This window comes from Urocampus carinirostris, chromosome 2 (genome assembly GCF_059441175.1).
Source record: "Urocampus carinirostris isolate Australia breed hairy pipefish chromosome 2, RoL_Ucar_1.0, whole genome shotgun sequence".
NCBI classification, from domain to species: Eukaryota; Metazoa; Chordata; class Actinopteri; order Syngnathiformes; family Syngnathidae; genus Urocampus; species Urocampus carinirostris.
The window spans coordinates 622,341-644,894 of NC_142350.1; the positions used below are offsets into that span (position 1 = coordinate 622,341).

A 22,554-nucleotide genomic window follows, 5' to 3' on the forward strand; every position below is an offset into this window, starting at 1 on the left:
ACTTTGGTACGTCTTGGGTTAGGTCCTAACCGTTAGGATTTTAGGCAAATATATCAGGATTGTTTAAGTGGTTTAAAGAGGGAAAACCACCGACCAGTAGAGGTTTGCTAGTGAATGCAAATGTAAATTCGTCATGAAAGTGAATGGTGAACAAACCTTTTTTATTTGACGGCAAAATTAAAATCTGTATTTTATTGGAGGCAGACAATAAAACAGGGATTTACAAATTCATGCTAAGGGCTTTCAATTTCCCATCCATTTACAAACTTAGGTTATGGAAATAACAGTTGAAATAAAAAAGGAAACCATTTTCCTATAGCATTTAAACAGACTGGAAGACAATTCATGTATAAGACTATATCCACGTTGAAAAGGTAAAATAGAGCACTGAGGAAACAGATTCTTCCTCCTTCTATTGATGATACCATTTTAAATGAGACAATTTACATGTTGGTCAAAATGATGCTTCATATTTCCTCTGATGACCTCATTTGTATTTTTCCAGTGTGTTCATGAATATTGTGTTGCTAAATGATGAAAGTGTTGCTGGCTTCGTCTTCAAATTGGCAGGCGAAATGTTGTCATAGAGTTCCTAATTTAGTTTTACTCTGACTGCCATGCAATTAACCTATGGCTATTAAGAAACATGGTCTGGGAGTCAGTCATTCAGAGGTGGGTAGGGTAGCCATTTATACTCAAGTAAAAGGACTGTTACTTCAGAATAATACTACTCAAGTCGAGGTAAAAGTGGTCATCCAAATACTGACTTGAAAAAAAGTTAAAAAGTACTCAAGGACTGAGTACATGTAGCAAAGTTGTATTTATAGATTTTTTTTAAAACAACCGATCAGATCATCAAATTATCAATGTCGATCCAATCAACCAAAAAACACATGCAATTTAAAAAGAGATTAAAATGATCAACGTAAATTCAAGTGCTTTAGTAAACAATGAAATTAAAACACTGAAAATCAAATAAATAAAATAAGCACATGTAGAACCAAGTAGCACATTTACAGCCCCAATACTTATCTTAACAGGCTCCGCAAGCAGAACAAGCTATCCCATGAACTCAAACAAAGGAAACATTGCATATTGTGGCTGGTGATTCACACCCTTTTTAAGGGGAACATGCTTTTGGTGTGCGGCCAGGGTCCTCCTCCTCTTCTCTGTTTTAATCGTCGGTATTGCTAATTGACATTCTCGATCTGTTTCATCCGTAAACAAATTCCCCCCTATGTCTTATTAATTTGTTTACCTCAAACAAGACTGGAAATTTTGGTGTCAACCTTTATAGTAAACCGATCCGATACATTTTGCTTGGAAATGTCATGATCCTTGAATAATTTTGACTACAAAGCACTTAGAGCAATTTGTGTAGGTGGGCGGTAGGAATGAGCGGAGCTATACACAGTGCAAGCGCATTCCTTCTATTTCTCGTTGGTATCCTCGTTTGCAGTATTTTGTGACTTTTTTACCAAAGAACTCTGCTATCACCATGTTTTGAAACCATTATTCAGGACAAAAAATACAGTCAAAATAAGTCTCAACACTCTTAAGTAACTGCAGGAGGGAGACAAATTTGAAGTGCTTTATCTACAGTGGTACCTCTATTGATTAGTTTAATCAATTCTAGGAGTAGCTTTGTAACAAAAATAACTAAGTAGATACGCCTTTTGAATATAAATATAAATACGCTAAATCCTTCCAAGCCCCGTAAAAGTAATTTTTTTAATAAATCATAAAAAACTATCAGCACATGAATCAAATACATGTTAAAATTAGATTTCCGCATAATGTAAAAACAAAGAATAAAGAAAATAATAAAAATATTATTTGATGAATTAATTAAGTGAGAATGGCGAGCCCTGGTGCTGCCAGGGCCTTTAGAAGCCGGTTGGTTGAATGGCAGGGTTGAAGGGGATTGTCTCAGTGACCGTTTTGATATTGGTTTCTTGCATGCTATCCCGTTCCACCACTCCAGCAGCTTCCATAATTTGAGAGTTTAGAGCAGGGGTCGGGAACCTTTTTGACTCAAAGAGCCATAAAAGCAAAAAATATTAATTTTATTTTGGGAAAGAGCCACACCATATATTATGAGACAAATTTACAAAATTGCTAAACCGGCGCCCCAGACAAAAGCTTAGTCTTCAGCACATTTATTTTTGATGATTTGATCAAAATTATGAAAAGAGAATAATGCCAGAGCCCCTGTCCCAAATTCAACAAACAGACCACTTTAAACTTGTCTCTTTCTTGCAATTACTCAAGATCGGTTAGACTCCTTTTGACCCTTTTTTTCATACATATTGGTTTCAAAACCAGATGCAAGCATTTATTTTGTAAAAACGTCACAACATTCTGAGAATAGGGAGCCTTATGTGCTTACCTTTGGCGAGAGATGGGAGGGAATGCTTGTACTTTTTGCATAGCTCCACCCATCCCTCCCACTCACCCAATCAAATGACTAAGTTCTCTTCCGGTGTTTTGGCGCATTTACAGTTCTGTGGATTCATCATAAAGTATCTGAACACTGAACACAGATTATATAGTGAACTTTTAAATAAAGGATTCTTTAGCGTTGTACAGCCAAAACGAGTTTTTTTTCCCCCCTTTTTTGTGTGACACCTTGACTGTAAATTGTAGTGAAAAACGTGCCCTATATATACTGCGAAGTGTTACTTTCACATTTAGCTTTGTTTGGCTTTACGTGTACCTGAATAGGATTGCCAATTCCGGTTTTGAACAAGATGGAGAAATTTTGCATGCAATCAAATTGGTCTCTGAGCCACAGATACTCATAGAAAGAGCCATATATGGCTCGCGAGCCATAGGTTCCCGACCCCTGGTTTAGAGTGTAGACTAAAGTCAAAGATGCGGCCTGCGGGCCAGATCAGGCCCATCAAGCGAAACAACGCTAAGAGAAGCGCAAGAGAAAACGAGCTGCAGTTTTAAATATGTCCACTTGATGTCGCCAAAGCCAATCATCTCTATTGTGCTCTCTCTATTCCTCTCACTCCTTCTCCCCTTTTCTGTCTCTCCCATCTTCTTTTTTTCTTTTACTATCACTTGTTCTTTCTCTCCTTCTCTCTCTTTCTCCCTCTCTTTTCTCTCTTTCACTCTCTCTCTACATTTTTCTCTATAATTTATTTGTCTCTTTCTTTTCCTCTCTTTTTCTTGCTCTCTTTCTTTTTTCTATTTCTCTCTCTTACTCTTTCATTTTTTTTCTTTCTTTTTCACTCTCTTTCTTGGTTTATCAATCTTTTATTTCACACTCCTTTTCTCTAACTCTCTCTCTCTAACTCTTTGTTTCCCTCAATTTTTGTCCTTTTCTTTCTCTCTCTCTTTGTCACGTTCTTTCTTTCTCTCTGATCTTTCTCTCTATTTCTCACTTTTTTCGTTATTTCGCTCTTTCTTTTACGTCTCACTCTTTCTCTCTTTGTTCTTTCCGTTTCACTCTCATTTTTCCCCTTTTCCCTCTCTTATGCTCTCACTCTCTCTATTTCTGCTGTGCTCTTTTTCCTACACACTTTCTCCCTTTTTCTATCTCTCTTACCTTCTCTCTCTCTCTTACTGTGTCGCCCGTGTTTTCTCTATTTTTATCCCTCTCTCTCTTTCATTTTCTCTTTTGTTTTCTTTTTCTCTTAAACCTACCCCGTGTGATTTGAAGCCCCCAGCAAAAATTAGTTTGACACCCCTGATTTAGATGATAGCCTTTGTTAATCTCATTCTTGTTTATCTTTTAGTTTCTGGATATGATCTCGGTGAAATATAGGTGTGTGTGTGTGTGTGTGTGTGTGTGTGTGTTCGTGCGTGCGTGCATGCGTGCGTGTGTGTGTGTGTTTGTTTTTTATTATTGGTACTCTTGTGTATCATTGTCAGGCATGGGTTATGTATGTAAAAAAAGTTTTTTTTTTCAATTACAGATATACTATGCGTGAGCATAACCCAAAGTGAATCGAAATGCAATTTAACCTTACCGTTCCTGTAAAATTCGCCTACAGTCGCAATCCAAGAGGTACCAAAGTAAATTAAATGATGTTCTTGAAATGCTTGGAAAATATGAACGGTTATGGTCTCTTTTAAAAGGTAAGACTCTCAAGTTTTGTCCCACACTGAAACAATCACTGTAAGTGCTCCTAACTTTGATTAATCCGAGTTTCAGCCCACAGAAATAGAAGGTTGTTATTCTCGCCTTTTTTTTTGTTTTTTTCACAATCAAATGCCCGCAGATGGGCGTAAGATGGGCATCTTGGTTGGCAAACAGGTGAGACAATAGGTGAGACAAACGGGTGACAAACAGGTGAGACAAAAAAGGCTTCATGCAAAGCCTTACCTGGTACCATGTCAATTTTGAACACAATCTGAAAAACTAAAGATTTTATTTTACCCATTCTTTAATGGTAGGTCTATGTGTTTCTAAAAGTTGTGTAATGTTTTTAACACTTGAGCAGCTATGTTTAATATTTGTTTTGTGAAGCTTAAAAACCTTTATATTTCAATTCTGTCTTAAGTAGTTTTAAGTCTCAGATTTACATAATTATAGTTGAAGCCTGAATCGTGACAAAAAAGTAAACAGGGTGATAACTATTTCGCAAGGGCCTGTAATGCTAAGAAAAATCGTCCATTATAAAATACAGCAATTTCTGGATTAAGGCGCAACCAAAGACCCGACAGTTGCCAGAAATTCAAAAGTGTGCCCTATAATCAAGTGTGGATTATGTACTGGAAAATGTAAAGTAATATTTGAAATGTATGATTGCAAGAACTGCCACTACATAGTGTAACTATTTAACAATAAACCAATTAATTTCAGTGGTGTTACCATCTACCTTGGTCATATCCCTCAGGAGGGGTGACCGACAGCAAGACAAACACATACAATAACAAAGAAAATAAAAAAGAGAGAAAAAATAGCAAAAAAAAAACCCACAAAAATTTTTGGACCATGGCCAACCCAAATGCCAAACCCAAACAAGTTGGGCACCTCGGCACCTAAGTTGGTCATGCTTCCATCCCTCCATATGAAACGGGACAAAGCAGCCATGTCACTCAGGTCAGGGTGACACAACACACTCTTCTGTTCAACAGTTGAACAGAAGAGGCGATACCAGATTTCATTATAATTATGTTCTATGAACTCGCCCTACAACGGGTTCTTGCAGTGTTAATTCCATGCGCCTAATCCGATCAATTTAACCTAAAATCTGAAACTTGTGTATATATATAAATGTGTGTGTGTGTGTTTGTGCGGCTTATATTCTCAAAAAATGATGATTTTCGTGAAAACTTACACAGTTGCATTTTAGGCCTCTGTTTGTGTTTTTAGCTAGGTTTCCTGTCAAGACACCACCAACAAACACCAACAAAAATTAAAAAAAGCTGTGCCTTTGAAACCCAAGGTCCGACCATACACTGGGTGGGCTGACACGCCCTTTATTATTGGGCGAGGTTGTGAACCACGGTCACCTCAGAGTACACAACCTGCAATCATTTGGCTCCCGGGAGTGCTCACAACTGAGGTCAATCTGCTAATTACCCAGAGAGTTGTATTAAAGGACAGTAGTCCAGATTGAAAAGGACATCACCAAGTTGGGAAAGAGAGCACTAGTTTCTCCAAAACTCTGGGGTGATGCCAGAAACTAAAAGATAAACAAGAATGAGATTAATAAAGGCTATCATCTAAATCAGGGGTGTCAGTGATGCTTAGAGGCATGGGGGTTTTGAGAGTAAATGAGCGTAAGAGGTTGAATGTCTCTGAAATTAGATGTTTGCGTAGTATGTGTGGAGTCACATGACTGGATAGGTTAAGGAACAAGGAAGATAGGAGAAGAACCTTTCTGGTGAGAGAGCTTGCTGAGAGAGTTGATGAAAATTTTCTGAGATGGTTTGGATATATGGAAAGAAAGGACTAAGACAGTATCAATTGCAGAAGGTGTAGGATGAGAGGAAGATCCATATATAGTTGGATGGATGGGGTGAAACATGCTCCGGATGTGAGGTCGGGTAATTTAATGTATGCAAGAATGTGTGCTAAGGATAGAAGTGAATGGCAAAAGATACTTAAGAACGAATATAATGAGAATATCAACACAGCTGGAACTGGCCAATTTGGGCTCCCGGACGCCGGCTTGGGCCAACGGGGCGCTGAGTGTGTTCCTGACTCTAACCACTTCCCACTAGGGAGAGAATTTCTTCGGTGTATGTACTGTAGACAGATATATATATATATATATATATATATATATATATATATATATATATATATATATATATATAAACGAAGAGGAATTTCCTTTTGTTTAGAGTGAACAGAAGTCAGGATGGACAAAGCCCTGACGATTCAGTAGTGTTTGGTAAAGTAAAGGCTCGTGAACTGATGAGACCTTGGGTGCCATGTGCCACACAATATTTCACCACATTGTGTTTCATTCATCTCGTTTTATTCACCTCTCAGAGATCTGGTCAATCGCCTGGACGAAGCATTAACCCAGTATGGGATGGAAATAAGCAGTGACAAAAAACATAAGTAATGATCAACCATCCCCAAGGTATCAACTTAAACATCACCATCAACCACAGAGAGCTAGAACCTGTCACCAAATTTAATCATCTTGGAACTGTCATAGCAGAAGAGAGGTCAGAACCAGAAATCGTGGCCATTATGGCTCAAACTACAGCCGCACTTGCCAGACTTATACAGACAATCCCCTACTTACGACCATTCGACTTACAGAAAACAGTATATACGAACATTTGTTTCGGGATGTCGGAAAATTATCCGAACATTACTGTAAATTAGATTATGTATTGTGTGCACCTTTTTATTTTACATTACTGTGGTGCTTCTTTCTGCCGCTACTGGCGAGTGGTGGCGCAGTGAGAGGTCACCCAGCATCCACCCTGAAGAAGAAATCCGCTTCTTCTTCCTAGTTCGTGTGTAAACATGCTGTAGCGAATCTCCAATGACCTAAGAAATTTTTAAAAATTGTTATTGATTATTATCTCGTGCATCCATTTAATATGGTTGGTGTAAAGTGTAAAGAAGAGGCAAGCCGTTTCTTTTGAAATGAAAGTGGAATAAGAAAGCTTGATGGGGCTGAGAAAATAGTTGGATCGCTGTTTTTCGTCCACTCTCTACCAGAGTGTCACGGACCAGGGACGGAGACGGGACCCAATTGCGTTCGTTTTACTCACTTTTTATTAAGAAGGAGAACAGGACTTGCGTCCACGATCCAATGATCGTCAGTCATGGGTAGCAGATAGCAGGAACGCGGAAGTGGCACTTCTGTGTCGAACGAGGGTAGTCATTGACAGCGAGAAAACAGGTCGATTTGCGGGGGCTGAGAAGTAAAAACAGAAACGGGTCCAGGAAAGAGGTTGGCAACAGGTATCAGGCAGGAAATGGGGCAGGATAGAGTCAGGGGTCACAAAAGTTTGCCTTGCGTGTAGCGTAGGTTCACAAAACGATCCGACAAGTGTTGTCAGGAAAGGGGGGGTTTAGAAAATCTTCAATCTTTTACATCTATTGGACAAGGTTTCTCCTGCCTAAACTCAATCAAGGAATAAACTAAAGAGATGGCTGACTATGTACGACCTCACCAGTGCTCATTTTACCTCTGAAAAGTGATGAGTCCCGGGGACTCGCATGCTCAAAAATCTATGGGTCCCAACAGAGATCTATGGGTCCCCAAAATTTAAGTGTTATCGAGGTTGAAATTGTAAATCGGTGATGAATATATAATAAAAATCTATATATTTATTCAGTTTTAATCATCAAATTATTAATTCATTTTCTCCATCAAATTATTGTTGGTAATATACCGATTAAAGGGATAACCACAAACCTGTCTTTTTTTCATTTTCTCCTTTTATACTTCCTTTTTTCTTAACTTCTTTATACAACATAATAATTCGTAATATAATGTATCAAAGCTCTCTTGAATGAGTTGAGCCGAAAAAGCCGGTTCTTCCTTGTTTTTAATAGTTTATTTGTATTTCCAATGAAACGAACATATTTTTAATTTACAATGTGTGGTGTCATCTGTTTTTCACATCTTCTGAGTCAGAAGCACCTGTAGCTGTATTTTTTCTGTCTTTTTTCTCATCTTTCTCTACTCTATTGCCCCCTCTATTGTCTTTATTTTTGTTTTTTTCTCTCACTTTCTCTCCCTCTCTATTTGTATTTTCTATTTTTTCTCCCCTTTTCTTTCTTTTCCCTCTTTTTCTTCTTTTCTCTTTGTACTTTTTTACCCTCTTTCTCTTCTATTATTCTCCTTCTTTCTATGTCTTTCTCTCTCTTTCTCCATTTCATTCTTTGGGGCCGGTCACACAGCCGTTTGCAGCTGAATCACGGCTAAAATTTTGCGTTTTTTTTTTGCCCGTGGTTGCCCGCAATGGAAAATGCGCAAAATTGGCCAACCCGCTGCATCGGTGGTATGCCCGCAAAACAGACGCCGGCGACTGTTCCGCTTCCTCATCGCGTCATTTCTGCGTCATTTTCTCGTGTGGACCACGGGTATAAAAGCTCCCGAGCCGGTGTTGTGCCCAAATCCGACTCCTACGCGAACCCCCACCGCCCCACCCCCACGCGTGAACGCGCATTCTGCTGCGATCGCTTTTGTTGGAAGCGTGCATTGACGTTGTTGACTTTTTCATCCGCGTTAACAAACGTATTTTGTAGAATACGATCGCACTTTATAAGGCGCCCGCTTTGAGACTGGGAGGTCGGTGGTTCGCGCCCCGGCCGAGTCATTCTTAAGACTTAAAAATTGGTCGGCGGCGCCCTCTGTTGGCTGCGGCTGCATCGGCTCGCTACAACGGGTCAAGTGCAATCGACATTTCGTTCTGTGTACATTGTTACACAGAATGACAATACAAAGAAATTATTATACCAGCTCAGTAGCCTAGATGGTAAGGCGCCCGCTTTGAGACTGGGAGGTCGGTGGTTCGCGCCCCGGCCGAGTCATTCCTAAGACTTATAAAGTGGTCGGCGGCGCCCTCTGTTGGCTGCGGCTGCATCGGCTCGCTACAACGGGTCAGGTGCAACCGACATTTCGTTCTGTGTACATTGTTACACAGAATGACAATACAAGGAAATTATTATTATTATTATTATTATTTATTGTTCAAATAAACGCGTTATATAGACTAGGATCTCCTAATTGTTATAATTAGCTCGCTTTATTGTTTTAATAAGAATTTTATATAGAATACGATCGCTTTTGTTGGAAGCGCAGCAGAATGCGCGTTCACGCGAGGGGGGGAGGCTTTACGTTCACAACAAAAACAAAGACGGAATGGTTTAAGTTGTATTACATTCCCAACAATTGCAAGACGAAGTGGTTTTGGTTATATGTTCGCCATTACATTCCCTAAAAGTGAGATAAAACGAGGTAAAAGTGGTTGTAGTAGCGAGGGGATGCAAATCTCGGCAGGGATGCATTTCTCGGATAACACCGGGCTGTAGAAATCATAACCGCTCAAGACACAGTCCCGTGAAGATCAAGATTTCAAGCTATGGCACGGAAGAAGCCAATATGTTATTATTGTAATAGTTTTTCATTTTGATTTTATTATCTTGTTATCAAATGAAAAGAAATGTCAAGATATAAAAATGGATTAAGACGAGGTCACTACGCTGACGGGGATCCATGTTCACCCCCTTGACGTCTCGAGCACAACTGACGTGTGCTTGGCAAATCGCGCTGTATATACGCGGAGAAAGGCGTTTGACCGTCACACGCGTAACACGCTAATTTCACGTAATAACACAGCGATACAGGCGCAGAACATGCTATTACCATGCTCCACCCACGATTACCCGCTGAAATTTCCCGTCCTACCCATGTGTAACCACGCCCTGGCCGCGGCCAGAGCACGTCGTTCCGCGTCATTTCCGCGTCATTACCTCGTGTGCCGCCCGCGGTTAACACGTGCTCAAAGTTTTGAGCAGCTCAAAACTTTTTCGCGCGGCCAACCGCGTGTGAATTTCCGACCGCGAGTAAAGCACTGCTGTATCTCGTCTATATGGCGGTCTCGAAGTGTCCAACAGCGGCCAACAGCGTCTGCTTCACGGCCAGAAAATCTGGCCGTGGTTCAGCCTCGATACCCCCGCGAAAGGCTGTGTACCCGCGCTCTAAAGAATTGAGCAGCGCAAAACTTTTTCGCGCTGCCACCCCCGCGCGAATTTCCGACCGCGTGTTAAGTACTGCTGTTTCTCGTCTCTATGGCGATCTCAAAGCGTCCAATAGCGTCCGCCTCACAGGAAGAAATTTCTGGCCGTGATTCAGCCGCAAACTGCTGTGTGACCGGCCCCTTCTCTTTTGTTTTTCTTTCTCTTTTGCTCTTCTTCTTTCTCTCTTCATCTCATTCTTTTTATCTCCGTTTCTTTCCCTCCCTCTCTCTCTCTCTCAGTTTTTCATTTTTCTATTTTTTCACTTTTTCTTTTCTTCTCTCCTTTCCTTCATTTCTCTCTCCCCCTATTCCTCTCCCTTCCTTTCTTTATCTCTCTCTCTATTTCTCTTTATCACTCTTTCTTTGTTTCTCTCATTATTTTTATTTTTATTCCCCCCCCTCTCTTTCTCTTTATTTCTTGCTTTTTCTTTATTCTATTTTTCTGGCCACAGGGGACAATTTTTTTCCTACTATATGGCCGCCGATCTAAAATGAGTGTGGCACCCCTGGTTTAGGAGCCAACAGCCTCCTTTTCGTGAGCCAAGCTAAAATTCCTATCACGACTCGCTCCGTATTTGCCCCGGATTCAAGCCTTTTCTCTACCTAACACCTAGAACGATGGAAGGGAAACAAGGCTTTTCGGGGGAACGCTGGAGAGCAGAGCTGATTTGATTTTAACTGTTTTCTCTGTCATAGAAGCCAAAGGTGGTGCAACTAAAAACTAGTGATATGTTTTGATTGTTATTTATTTGTCTTTTTTTCATGATTTAATATATATATATATATATATATATATATATATATATATATATACATATATATATATATATATATATATATATATATATATATATATATATATATATATATATATATATATATATATATATATATATATATATATATATAGACACATGATCAATTAATGTCAATGACAATTATTCTTGAAATCATAAAATCTGCTCCCGTGTTGGAAATCATCTGAATTTTGTATATTAGATTTGTTGAAAAAGAAGTTGACATTATTTAGTTCATGCAAAGATCTCAAAAAGTGTGACTGGCTGTCAAAAGAGGCGGATTTGAGCGTTTCTGTCATAAGCTCTCTTATAACCGGTAACTAGCACCATTCACCTCCCTGCTCTGTCACTGCACCCAATCAGTTTTACCTGTCTTTTCTCGTTTACCACCAGCTGTTCTGAATTTCCTGCCGATCAAGCTTTGTATTTAAATCCCTGCCTTACAGCCTACCTGTGTCAGATTGTCTGCAAAGCTACATCCGCAACCTGTATGTCTGCGCTCACCAACCTTGTTGCTCAGCTTCCTCTTCGTTCCATCTTTCAAGCCATCTTCCTCTAAGGAAGTCCAAAATCTCCACTTCAAGAGTTTTCTTTACTCCAAGACCTGCCACGCCAACCTTGTTGCTCGGTTTTCCTCCTATTTTCCAAATTTCAAGCCATCTTCCCTGAAGGTAGTGGATAAATCTCCACTTTTAAGATTTCTCTTCACTCCAAGACCCTCTCTCCCATTTTCCACATCCCTAAATAAACTTCCTTAACATGATGCAATGTTGTTCCTCGTCTGTCTGATCCATGATAGTTTCAGAGCCTCAAATGGCCAAAAAAAGCCATAACCTAGCAATTACCCTAACTATAAATAATACAACTTCCTTTCCTGTGTTGGAAATCATCTGAATTTTGTATATTAAGCAGATAAATTTGGGGGAAAAAATTGTTTTAGTTATGCAAATATTTTTAAAAGTGTTAATGGTATACAAAAGAGGTGGATTTGAGTGTTTTTCATTCTGTAACGGTCAAAAGAGCCACAATCTTTTGATGGCCTGATACCCAGAGGAAATCCATGCAGGCACAGGGAGAACATTCAAATTCTGCACAGGAAGGCTGGTAGCTAGATTTGAACAAGTAAGCACAGAACTTTGGTGCGGACGCTCTAACCACTCAGCTGCTGTGCCGCCCTGTAATACTAATACAGTGTTTGTTAAATCATTCACATTGAAGTAAGAAGAGTACATTAAAGCAAAAGTGAATTAAATATGGGAATATAATAGTATTTACTAATAATAATAGTTATTGTCTGATTTTTGGTAAGTCTTTTTAATCACAAAGCTTTAAACCTCATTTAGGCTTTTCCTGTCTCCAGCCATGCTTCTAGCATACCACACCATGATGTCAAATGCCAGTACTCTTTCCTCTGTGGCTCGGTTGGCTTCTGTCCGAGGAGTGTTTCCTGAGCACTCTCAGGAAATGGAGCCAGTGGGGCTGGATCTGTGCTTTCCCTACTGAAGTTGTGTATGACCCTCTTGGATTTTGTGGTGTTCAACAAACATTTATTTTTCTAACAGCAAGGAAGTAAGCAAGAGAAGCCATGTTCAGGACAGTTAACTTCACCATTCCATTTATGTTTAGAAAGTTTCAAGTTAAAGAACGGTTAATATCAGCAATTCAGTTGAATTAAAATTTGTTTTGTCTTTTTGTCATAATTGCCCTATTTGTAACACCTATGGCAGCTTGTTGGCGCCAACAGCCCGGACAAGCTGATTGGTGGCCACACCCTTCTTAAGCCCCCGACTTCAGTTCAAACTTTGTCAGATCGTTGCGAGCTGTTGAGTTTTACTCAGTGAGTGTTCCCGTCCGACTCCGTCCCTGTTAAAACCTGTTTCCTGCCTGATTCCCGTTTTTCGACCCGTTTCCGAACCTGGCTACGCCTGTTTTGCCTGACGCCTGCCTACGACCACTATTACGAACTTTACATCGCCTCTGATCTCCAGCCCTCGTCAAACGACTTGCCATTCCTGCCTGCCTTCTTCCGACACGGAAGTGTCACTCCCGCCTTGCTCATTCCCGCTCTCCGCCAGTCTTCGAATCAAGCAAGCCTTACTCTCACTCTCTTTCAATAAAATCTGAGAAACGCATGCAATTGAGTCCTGTGTCCGTTCTGGTCTGTGACACTTTTCTAATCAGAAACTAAACAATTCAATTCCTTACCATTTGTAAGGTGAAAGATTTGAAAGTAGAGACGCCTTTTGAATGTAAATGGGTTAATCTGTTCCAAACCCTGCAAAAGTATGTTTTTTTAAATAAATCTTAAAAGAGAATTCCAGAATTAAACAAATACCTATTGCACAATAAACTTAAAATTAGAGGCACATAGGTAGGTAAATAAATGAAAATTGTCTGCATTTGTATAGCGCTTTTCAAGTCAATGAAGACCTCCCAAAGCGCTTTACAATGTGCTTCACACTTTTCCCTTTTACACACTAACTAACCGATAATGTCAAGGCAGGTAGGGCAAAGCGACTACCTGCTATCGGGGGCATTAGGGATTCAGTGTCTTGCCCAAGGACACTTCGACATATAACACGGAGGAGCCGTGAATAGGTACCTATTCTATATGGGAAACAGAACATTACAACTCATACAAAACATCCACCAGATTTTATTAGCATGTAAATCTCAACTTTTCTGCCATAGAGACAATTATGACAATATATTGAATACTTATATTCTACATGAAGACCACAAAAACACTCCCGATTTCAAATAGATGTATACTGTAAAATCACCACAATATTATTTAGTAGTCCGAATTGCATGATTTCATGTCAACGCATATGTGATATTGTTACATATAGAAAGTATGATCCATACACCCTAAGAAACATTTATAGTCTGAGTCACCAGGTTTTTATATTTAGCTTGCAGGGCAATTAAGTTCTGTAAACTATACTGCTTTTGTGAACTACTTTGACATCAGGAAGTGTTTTTGTGGACACCCTGCATTTTGTCATGGGGTTCTTTACAAGACGTTTGTTTCCAGTAAAGTCACATCTAGGCCAACAATATGTTTTTTTTTTGTCTTTGTTTGGAACTAATAAGAATCAGGAAATAGGTGGACTAGTAGACTAAGTGGAAAGAAGTAATACGGACAACTCAGGGGTGCACATAGAGAAGCAGTAATAGAATCACTTATTTTCATTACATACCATTCATACAAATTAGGCAATAAGATACAGAATTCAATACATTACATTTCTAGAAGATGAAAATTGAGAAATGAAGGATTTTCTTATCCCCCCTTAAATACCCACTGATCAGGTTAATTACTGTAGATCAGGGGTCTCCAGTCTGGTGCCCCCTGAGGACAGATGAGGTAAGCGCAGGCATGATCTGAAAATACCCCACCAGTGCTTTGATTTTCGAGTAAAATTATTTTTTTGTTGTTGACTGAGTAACCTCTCTTGTTCTCTATCTATTTCTTGTTTTCTATATTTCTTTTATGTGAAATCTCTTTCTCTCTTTCTTGCCTGCCTGCCTGCCTGCCTCCAATAATAAAAAAAGTGTAATAACATAGTAAGTAGTACAAGATAAGTCATCATATTAGAAATGTATATCAAACTAGGTGCTCTTTGCAATAAATTATTACCAAAAAGTAGCTCCGCGCTTGAAAAAAGTTGGAGACCACTGTTCTAGATAATGACGTGGGCTGAGGGCCGAGAACTGCCAAAGCAACATTCTGCAGACGGCAATCATGAGATAGCAGAGAATGTCAATTCAGATGTGGGAGCATACAGGATGCTTAATCTACCTTACTAGAATATTAAACTCGTGTTCGACTCGTCAGAGTATGTTTAACTGCACTGTAACGACTAGAGATAATTAATATTTGTTGAAGGATTAAATAATAGATCTGTATTGATTAAGAAAAGGTTTTGATTACATAACAAAACCCATTCTGTAAGTACTCTAAGTCTAAGATCTTTAATCGCACTGTTTATTACACCATTGGATTATGCACGTATACCCAGTTTGATGAATTAATGCGTACAATCAATCATTCTGACTCATGTATTTTCATTTTTCATAGATGATTAAAATGTGTAGATGAGGATGTTGTCACTATTAAGTTTTCAGCCATATTTTTTTATTATTTAATCAGAACATCATTACTTTGACAATCAAATTTAGTAGTTATAAATGCACCTTATGCGTATCCACATATTTGAATGAAGTATTCACTTCTTGTATTTACTTGAAATTTCAAGGATTGCATTAATTGGGTATTTTCCCAGTCATGTTTTTAGGTGTCCTTAAATCTGCCATATGTTATCGTTATACTGTATTTAGTCCTAACAAATGTCTTTTGGTAAATGTGTGACTTCCTTTATTTTCAGTTAAAGTTTTAGTTTCCATTTTGTCAAATCCACGCCTTTTTCCTATAAGTGAGGGGTGAGACATTTTGTTGATGCCTTTCAAAAGGAAAACGCTCTCCTAAACAATTGGTTCAGAGTGCATTTTGATTTATATTATTTTGTAACTTACTATTTTGTAACTGTAATAAATGTCCAAAACTAAACTACTCTTTTCAGCACATTTTTTTCATTGTCTAAATACTCGGTCCAAATCCCAAAAGACAAACACACGGCGAGACGTGGATTCTCCACGCCAACAATACCAATGTCAACAAAACCGTTATTCTGGTGGGAGGGATTTGCTAAACATTACTCAGTGGTGGATCAAATCCCTGGTCTGTCCCTCTCGAACCAACATTGTTGCATGTGTTTGTATGAAAATAATCAGCCAGATGGGAAATAGGGAGTGTCACTATGGTAGTTGTAGTCCGGACACACTTTCTGCACCAATTTATAGTCCGTACTATAAAAGGAAATGAAAATGCAAATAACTTTGAAAGGTTTTGAGCACAGCCATGAAACATGGCTTTGGGTTTGCTCCTGGTAGCATGTCTTGGATGGGTCAAAGTTGCAGAGCGTGTTCTTGGCGCCTTTCTCTACCTTCTCATACTCTATGCGGCAATTGAAGGACTTTGAATCCTTGGCATCTATGACTGACTGTTGTGCCGTTACGTCGAATTCCACTACCTTAGTTGGAGGGACCAAACTGACTGACACATTGCCCTGACCTGTAGCGTTGTGACGAAAGTAGACACTGAAGGTGCCGTTGCCGTGATCCACAATCTTACCGGTGATAAGAAGGTTTAGTTTAACCGTCTTAATATTAGAGTGGAAGTCTCCCCAGCCAAACATCTTTTTGAACTTGCCAGTCTTGACCATGGGCCTCCGTTTAGCCCGAGGCCGTGAGTCTTGCAGGTCCGTCGAGTTCCTCAACCATTCCCACAGATCCTGTTCTATGTAAGGTACCGGGGTATTGTAAAGAAGGTCCAGGGCAGTGTCGTTGTCATTGCTTTGTAGAGTATGTAACAACAGCCGACTTATGGACATGTCCTTGCTGGTTTCGGTCCATATATTCTTTGAAGCAGATTTGGGACTCCCAGACTTAACAAGCTCTAAATTTGATGAGTTGACACTTGAAATCTGTTAAAGAGAAAGCAAAAGACACAAATAAGTCAACTCATCAGTACTGTTGTGGATTTTAAATGGTGAAATGATGAATGTTCTGCATTTATATAGCACTTTTCAAGTCAATGAAGACCTCCCAGGGCACTTTACAATGTGCTTCACACTTATTGCCCATTTACCCATACTTACACACCAATAGGGTGGTCAGCCATTTTATCATTTATTTATAGAACTGAAGATTAATATTTTTATTTGTTTTCAGCAATTTTATTTGTATAGCCCTTAGTCACAAAATTCTCAAATGGCTGCACAGACCACCATTACATCATCCCCACATCTTGAACCAACAACTTATTCAATTACTGGTACATTGATTACCTGTATTTAAAGTTTCTAACTGATTTGATTTTAAAAGTAATCATTGAATTTTATATCTTATCAAGCTTAAGCTGATAATACTGAAAGGTACTAAAAAAGTATGTTATGGTTGTTTTTAACATGCTTGTTTTTTCCCCGTTTTCTTTTATTTTTTCTTGCTTTTTCATTTATCTTTTCATTTTTCTTTGAATTCCTTCCTTTTTTCCCGTTATCATTTTATTTTTATTTTTTGTGAAATGTCGGGGGAAAAAAATTAGAAGCAAATGGTGCTTTTTGGTCTATTTTGAGTTCTTCCTTGGGCTTTGCAGCAGTTGTCAAACAATACATAATTTCCATTTCACGTGAGCGCAGCCCATGAAAACTATTGATCCAAGAACACCCTAGCTGTGACAGCCCCCAAGTAAATATAATTCAAAACCCCTCATTTAGTACAAAGGGTACCATGTTTGTTATGCATATCTAAAAAATAGGGTTTGTACAGATGCTTAAAATCCTTGAAAATGCTTGAATTTTAATTTTGTGGTTCTAAAATTTGAAGAGTGCTTGAATTGTGGGAAAAGTGCTTGTAAATGCTTGAATATGTTGCTTTATTTCTCCCTATTCTGACTTGATAAACCACACATTAAATGAAGAAAAGAAAAACAAGTCTGCCAACACTGCTCTCAGTGCAAGTCCAGCCTGATTCATTGATATATGCTTTGACGTTGTAATAGGATTTATTTTACTAAGTACTCGAGAAAATTGGAAAATCGACTGATCGAGACCAAAAAAAGTCCCCATCCGGAATAATGTATTGAGATTCTCCCATCCGGAATACATGGGCCCATTCATTTCTATGGGTAACCATGGAAACAAGGGCTTTACCAGAGTGCAGTCAAAGTAAACAGGGACTGTCCAGGGTGGCTTGAGGGGGCCACATTACCTTTAACCATGGGTAAATGGTGAATTCCAAAGAGTTTATGCTAGCAAGAGGATGCTAACAGCTATGTGCGCCGCTAGCAAAGTGTTGGGCTGGCATAGCCAGCCCAAATATTAGCCCAAGCTAGCTGTAAACACTGACTGTGATTAGTTGGGCTGGCATTGCCAGCCCAAGTATGAGCAAAGAGAGGTTGATGCTATGCTTACTCATGCTAGCTGTAAAAACTGTTGGTATTAGCGCAGGCTAGCTGTAAACACTGTCGGCAATGCTAACTTCTTCATGCTAAAAATTTTTGGTAATGGCTATATTCTAACAACTTCATCGTTACAAATTACGCTAATGGCCTCATGTTAATGAGTTATGCTAATGGGTACATGCTAAAAAGTGATGCTAACAGCTAAATGCTAACTTATTCATGCTAAAAAAAATTATAATGGCAATATTGTAACGACTTCATATTTACAAATTATGCTAATGGCCTCATGTTGATGAGTTATGCTAACGGATACATGCTAAACTTGCCAGTACCGGGAGGGGGGGGGGGGCGTTGTCCCCCCCCCCCACAGAACCAAGTAAAAACAAAAAATGACAGCAACATCTTGAAAACTTTATGCTAACTCATAATGCTAACAACTGGGGTTATATATACATGCCGGGATCATCTTCCAGATTAATCACAACTCTTACAATTGCCGCGGGAATTGTTTAGTTTTATCTATCTTCTGACACAAAAGTTTGACGGGTAAGTCCTCCCAGAGCTTTTGGAGTACCCCATCGATTCATATACTAAAAATTCCGGCCCAACCGGGACTCTTGTGCGACACTATGAATAAGCCATACGAGTCTCCGGGGCCCCGTAGACCAAAAAAAGAGTCCATCCGGAATGAATAGATTTGAGATATCCCCATTTGGAATACATGGGCCCATTCACTTCAATTGGTAGCCATGGTAGTCCCCCCACAGAACCAAGTAAAAAATGACAGAAACATCTCTCTGAGTTAAAACCTTGATGCGAACTCATAATGCTAACAACCGGGGTTATATATATTTGCCAGGATAATCTTCCAGATCAATCACAACTCTTACAATTGCCGCGGGAATTGTCTAGTTATATCTATCTTCTGACAAAAAAGTTTGTCGGGTAACTCCTCCCAGAGCTTTTGGAGTAGCCCAACGATTCATGTACCAAAAATTCCGGCCCAACTGGGACTCTTGTGCGACAATATGGATAAGTGATACAAGTCTGGAGACCGATATGGACGCAGACACAGAGTGATTTACATGTATTTTAGGCTAGCTTTAAAAATACTGTAACAAAATGTATTCATGATGTCGTTAACGACACTGAACATGTCAATGATTTGTCTTGCCAGTTAAAAAAAAATCATTAAATCGCAATGACCCAATATTTATGCTTGCAGCTCATCTCCTTTTCTGGGCAGCACAAACGCTTGCAATTGTCAAACATTTTTTGAGCACCTTTCGTTTGATATTTTTTTGTTTGTTTTTTTCTGTACAGGATTCATACGGGTGCTTAAAATCCTTAAAAATGCTTGAATTTTGATGTTGTGTTTTCAAGATCAGAAAAATTCTTGAATTTTCGGTGAATTGCTTTAAAATAAATGAAATTGTTGCCATTACCATGTTTCTTGGCAGACTGACCATGCAATCATTTAAGATTTTTTTTCTAAAGTGCATCAGTAGGGCGGCAGTAGCTCAGGAGGTAGAGCGCTCGTCTTGGGATCAAGGGATCCCAGTTCGAATCTCGGCTTGTCCGTGTTACATGTCGAAGTGTCCTTGGGTAAGACACTGAACCCCTAATACCCCCAATAAGCAAGTTAGCGCCTTACATGGCTGCAAGGCCGCTTTTGGGAAACGTGGAGCACATTGTAAAGCGCTTTGGGAAGTCATTGACTTGAAAAGCGCTATATAAATGCAGATCATTTCATTTCAATTTAATTTCATTAAAATGACACCAACACGCCTGCTGTAGCTTTTTACACACTGAACAGTTATAAAGTCGGACAACAACACAAAATCCCTGATAAAACAAAAGACGCAAAATTTATAAATAAAATAAGTAAAACAAAAAGAAAAATCTCTAAGTACCGCCAAAAACGTTTTCTTTTTTTTTGTTTTGTTTTTTTTTCTTTTTTTATTACAACTTTCTTTTTATTTTAACATTTTATTTTTCATTTTATGTTAAAGGGTCACGAGACATAATGTCTTGAAGTGTTCCAAAAGAGTAACATGCTCATTCATTATGAAAGCAAATAATATCGGGCATACTCGCTTATGATTTGGAGTTATAATCCTATATTTGGAACGTAAAAAAGGAGCAAAAGATGCCTCGTTTTGTTGCTTTAGCGCACGTGAGAGCTTTAAAAAGTGAAGGTGGAGTGCGATGTCGGAGTTGGCCCATTTTCTTTTTCTTTTCTTTTTTTACAAAATCTTATTAAGTGTTTCACTAAAGATTAGTTGAGTGGGACCAAAGAGGGAGTGAACAAAGCCGCAATGGGGCTGCAACGAGGCTTTGGCATTGTTTGCAATTTTTTTTGGTATCAGAAGAGCTCAGGGACCAGTTGATCAGAAGTTTGGATATGAAGTTGTGGAGTATTTGACGTTTGGTAAGAATTCCGTTTCGCAATGTCAGAAAATGATCTAACAATGCAAGACATGTGAAGTGAATGCTATGTTTTAGGTCAATTGCATAGATATGTTATCTGAAGGATACTGCTGGAATGTGAGGTCAGGAAGGTCAAGCTAACGGCCAAACCAGTGGGACAAAGCCAGCGACCTCTGAGAAGTCTCAAGCTACTAGAATCCTGTGGTCCACTTCGCAAATGGGTCTCAAGCCGACCGGGATTGCTCATCGCTCTACTGCTGAGGAAATAAAGACTGGGTCGTCATCTTCATCGACGCAGAACGTCTCGTTGTTGCTAGGTATTGAGATTGGTGGGAATTCTATCAAATTACAATAACGTAATAATCAAGCCAACATTGTTTTTTGTCCAAAATGGCGCCAGTTTAAGTTCTCAACTTCTGGTTTTGTTTTTGTTTGATTTTCTTATTATTGTTTCGTGTTTTATTCCAGCTTCTTCAGTAGATGATTAGTAAAAGAAAAGTGCATATGTAACGGGTGTAATAATAACTTTTGTTTTATTGAAATTCCTGCTGTAATATGTGTATAGTTTTTGGTAAATGTCCTGCAATGCTGAGTCCAACAGTGCCATCTGCTGGTATGGGGTGGGGTCTGGTTTTGGCTTCTAACATGTGACCAGGAGGCGGGGTTTGTTGTTAGTCTTACCAGAGAGAACTACAAAGGTAAGACATATCGTTTGGTGCCCCACAAAAGAAGTTAATTTTAAAAATTATAACCCCAGCTGACAAATCTCTCACCATGCATAGTAATGTGATTGATATTGTCAAGCTGTTTAGGTTTATTTTCGTTTTGTTTCTGTTTTACTAAATTATAATTCCCCTTGTAGAGATCAAAGAGATCAGACCCAGCAGAAAAAGCTAATGTTGTGACTCATCCATTTGCAGAAACTGTAATAATAAAAACCTCATCATCCAGTCCAGCGTGAATGTGGATCTTTGGTGGGACACGTACACCGCGGTTACATTGGTGCCGTGACCCGTGACTTCTATCAAACTCGCCGAACCGAGGACTGTCCTACCTGCTACATCAGCTCACAGTATTTGAAATTTTAGTTACATGTGCGATATTGTTTAGCTCATTACAGTGCAGTGTCACAGTGATACGCAGGCTGCTGATTTATTTTGTGATTTTGACTTATTTACATTTTTTTCTGTTAATCTTTGAAACATGTTTAATCAGAGCAATGTGTTAGCTCCACAATTTGACACACCTATTCACTTTGGCAGGGGCAGGGGCATGTTTACCCCCATCCCCTCTGATGATAGTTCTACCCCAGGTGGTGCTACACATAGAGTAGAGGCAGTTTCCAGTGTCAGCACCTATAATGCAGCTGACCAACATGCTAGCCTACCTTCACCTCAGGTCAGACCCACATCTACGCCAAATTCCACGAGTGAAATTTCTGAGGGTTTAGCTGATCACATGACAAATATTATTCAGGAGATAGGACATAAATTGGCTGATAGCATTTTCTCAAATATACAGTCACATAATATAGTAGCTCCTAAAGCTGCTGCCACACAAGATGTAGCAAACAGATTGAGTCAGCCTAGTCATGTGTCAGATGGATCACAGGTTCAGGTGGTTACGCAGAGAAAGGTTAAGGAACCGCTGTCATTTATTGGGGATGGCTCAGACTCAATAAAAATACATGAGTGGGAAGATCTAATGAGGACATTTATTAAAAAGAGTACTGTGAGACTTGAAGAGCAAGCAGAGGAAATGCTTATGCATTTGAGAGGAAAAGCTAAAGATGTAGTTAGGTTTGGCATTAGAAACAGTAATATAGACGTCTATACCCGCCCTGACATGATTTATAGTCTTCTCAGGAAACACTTTAGCTGTAACAAGTACTCTGCTGTCCCTTTAGCTGACTTTTATTCAACTTTGCCCAAAGACCAGGAAGACCCCTATGACTACTGGCTGAGACTAAACAGAGCAGCTGACCTTGCCTCTGACTGCTTGAGTGAGCAGGGCAAAACATTGGACAACCCTGAAATAGAGGTTACTCGCATGTTTATTAGGAACTGCCCTTGCAAAGAACTGGCACTCACTTACAGATCTAAAACCATCGATAAGTGGTCAGCA

The 22,554-nt window shown here is 39.3% G+C and overlaps 1 protein-coding gene across 3 annotated transcripts in view; it reads right to left on the bottom strand.

The window, feature by feature from the left end:
* Positions 1 to 13,609: 13,609 nt before the first annotated feature.
* nxph1 (neurexophilin 1) overlaps positions 13,610 to 22,554 on the bottom strand; it is a 65,236-nt gene continuing 56,291 nt past the window's right edge. For all 3 annotated transcript variants that reach the window (XM_088328185.1, XM_088328186.1, XM_088328187.1), the window contains one exon: positions 13,610 to 16,522. In XM_088328185.1, coding sequence (XP_088184311.1) covers positions 15,767 to 16,522 — 756 coding nt within the window. In that variant the 3' untranslated portion in view covers positions 13,610 to 15,766. The remainder of the gene's footprint in view (positions 16,523 to 22,554) is intronic.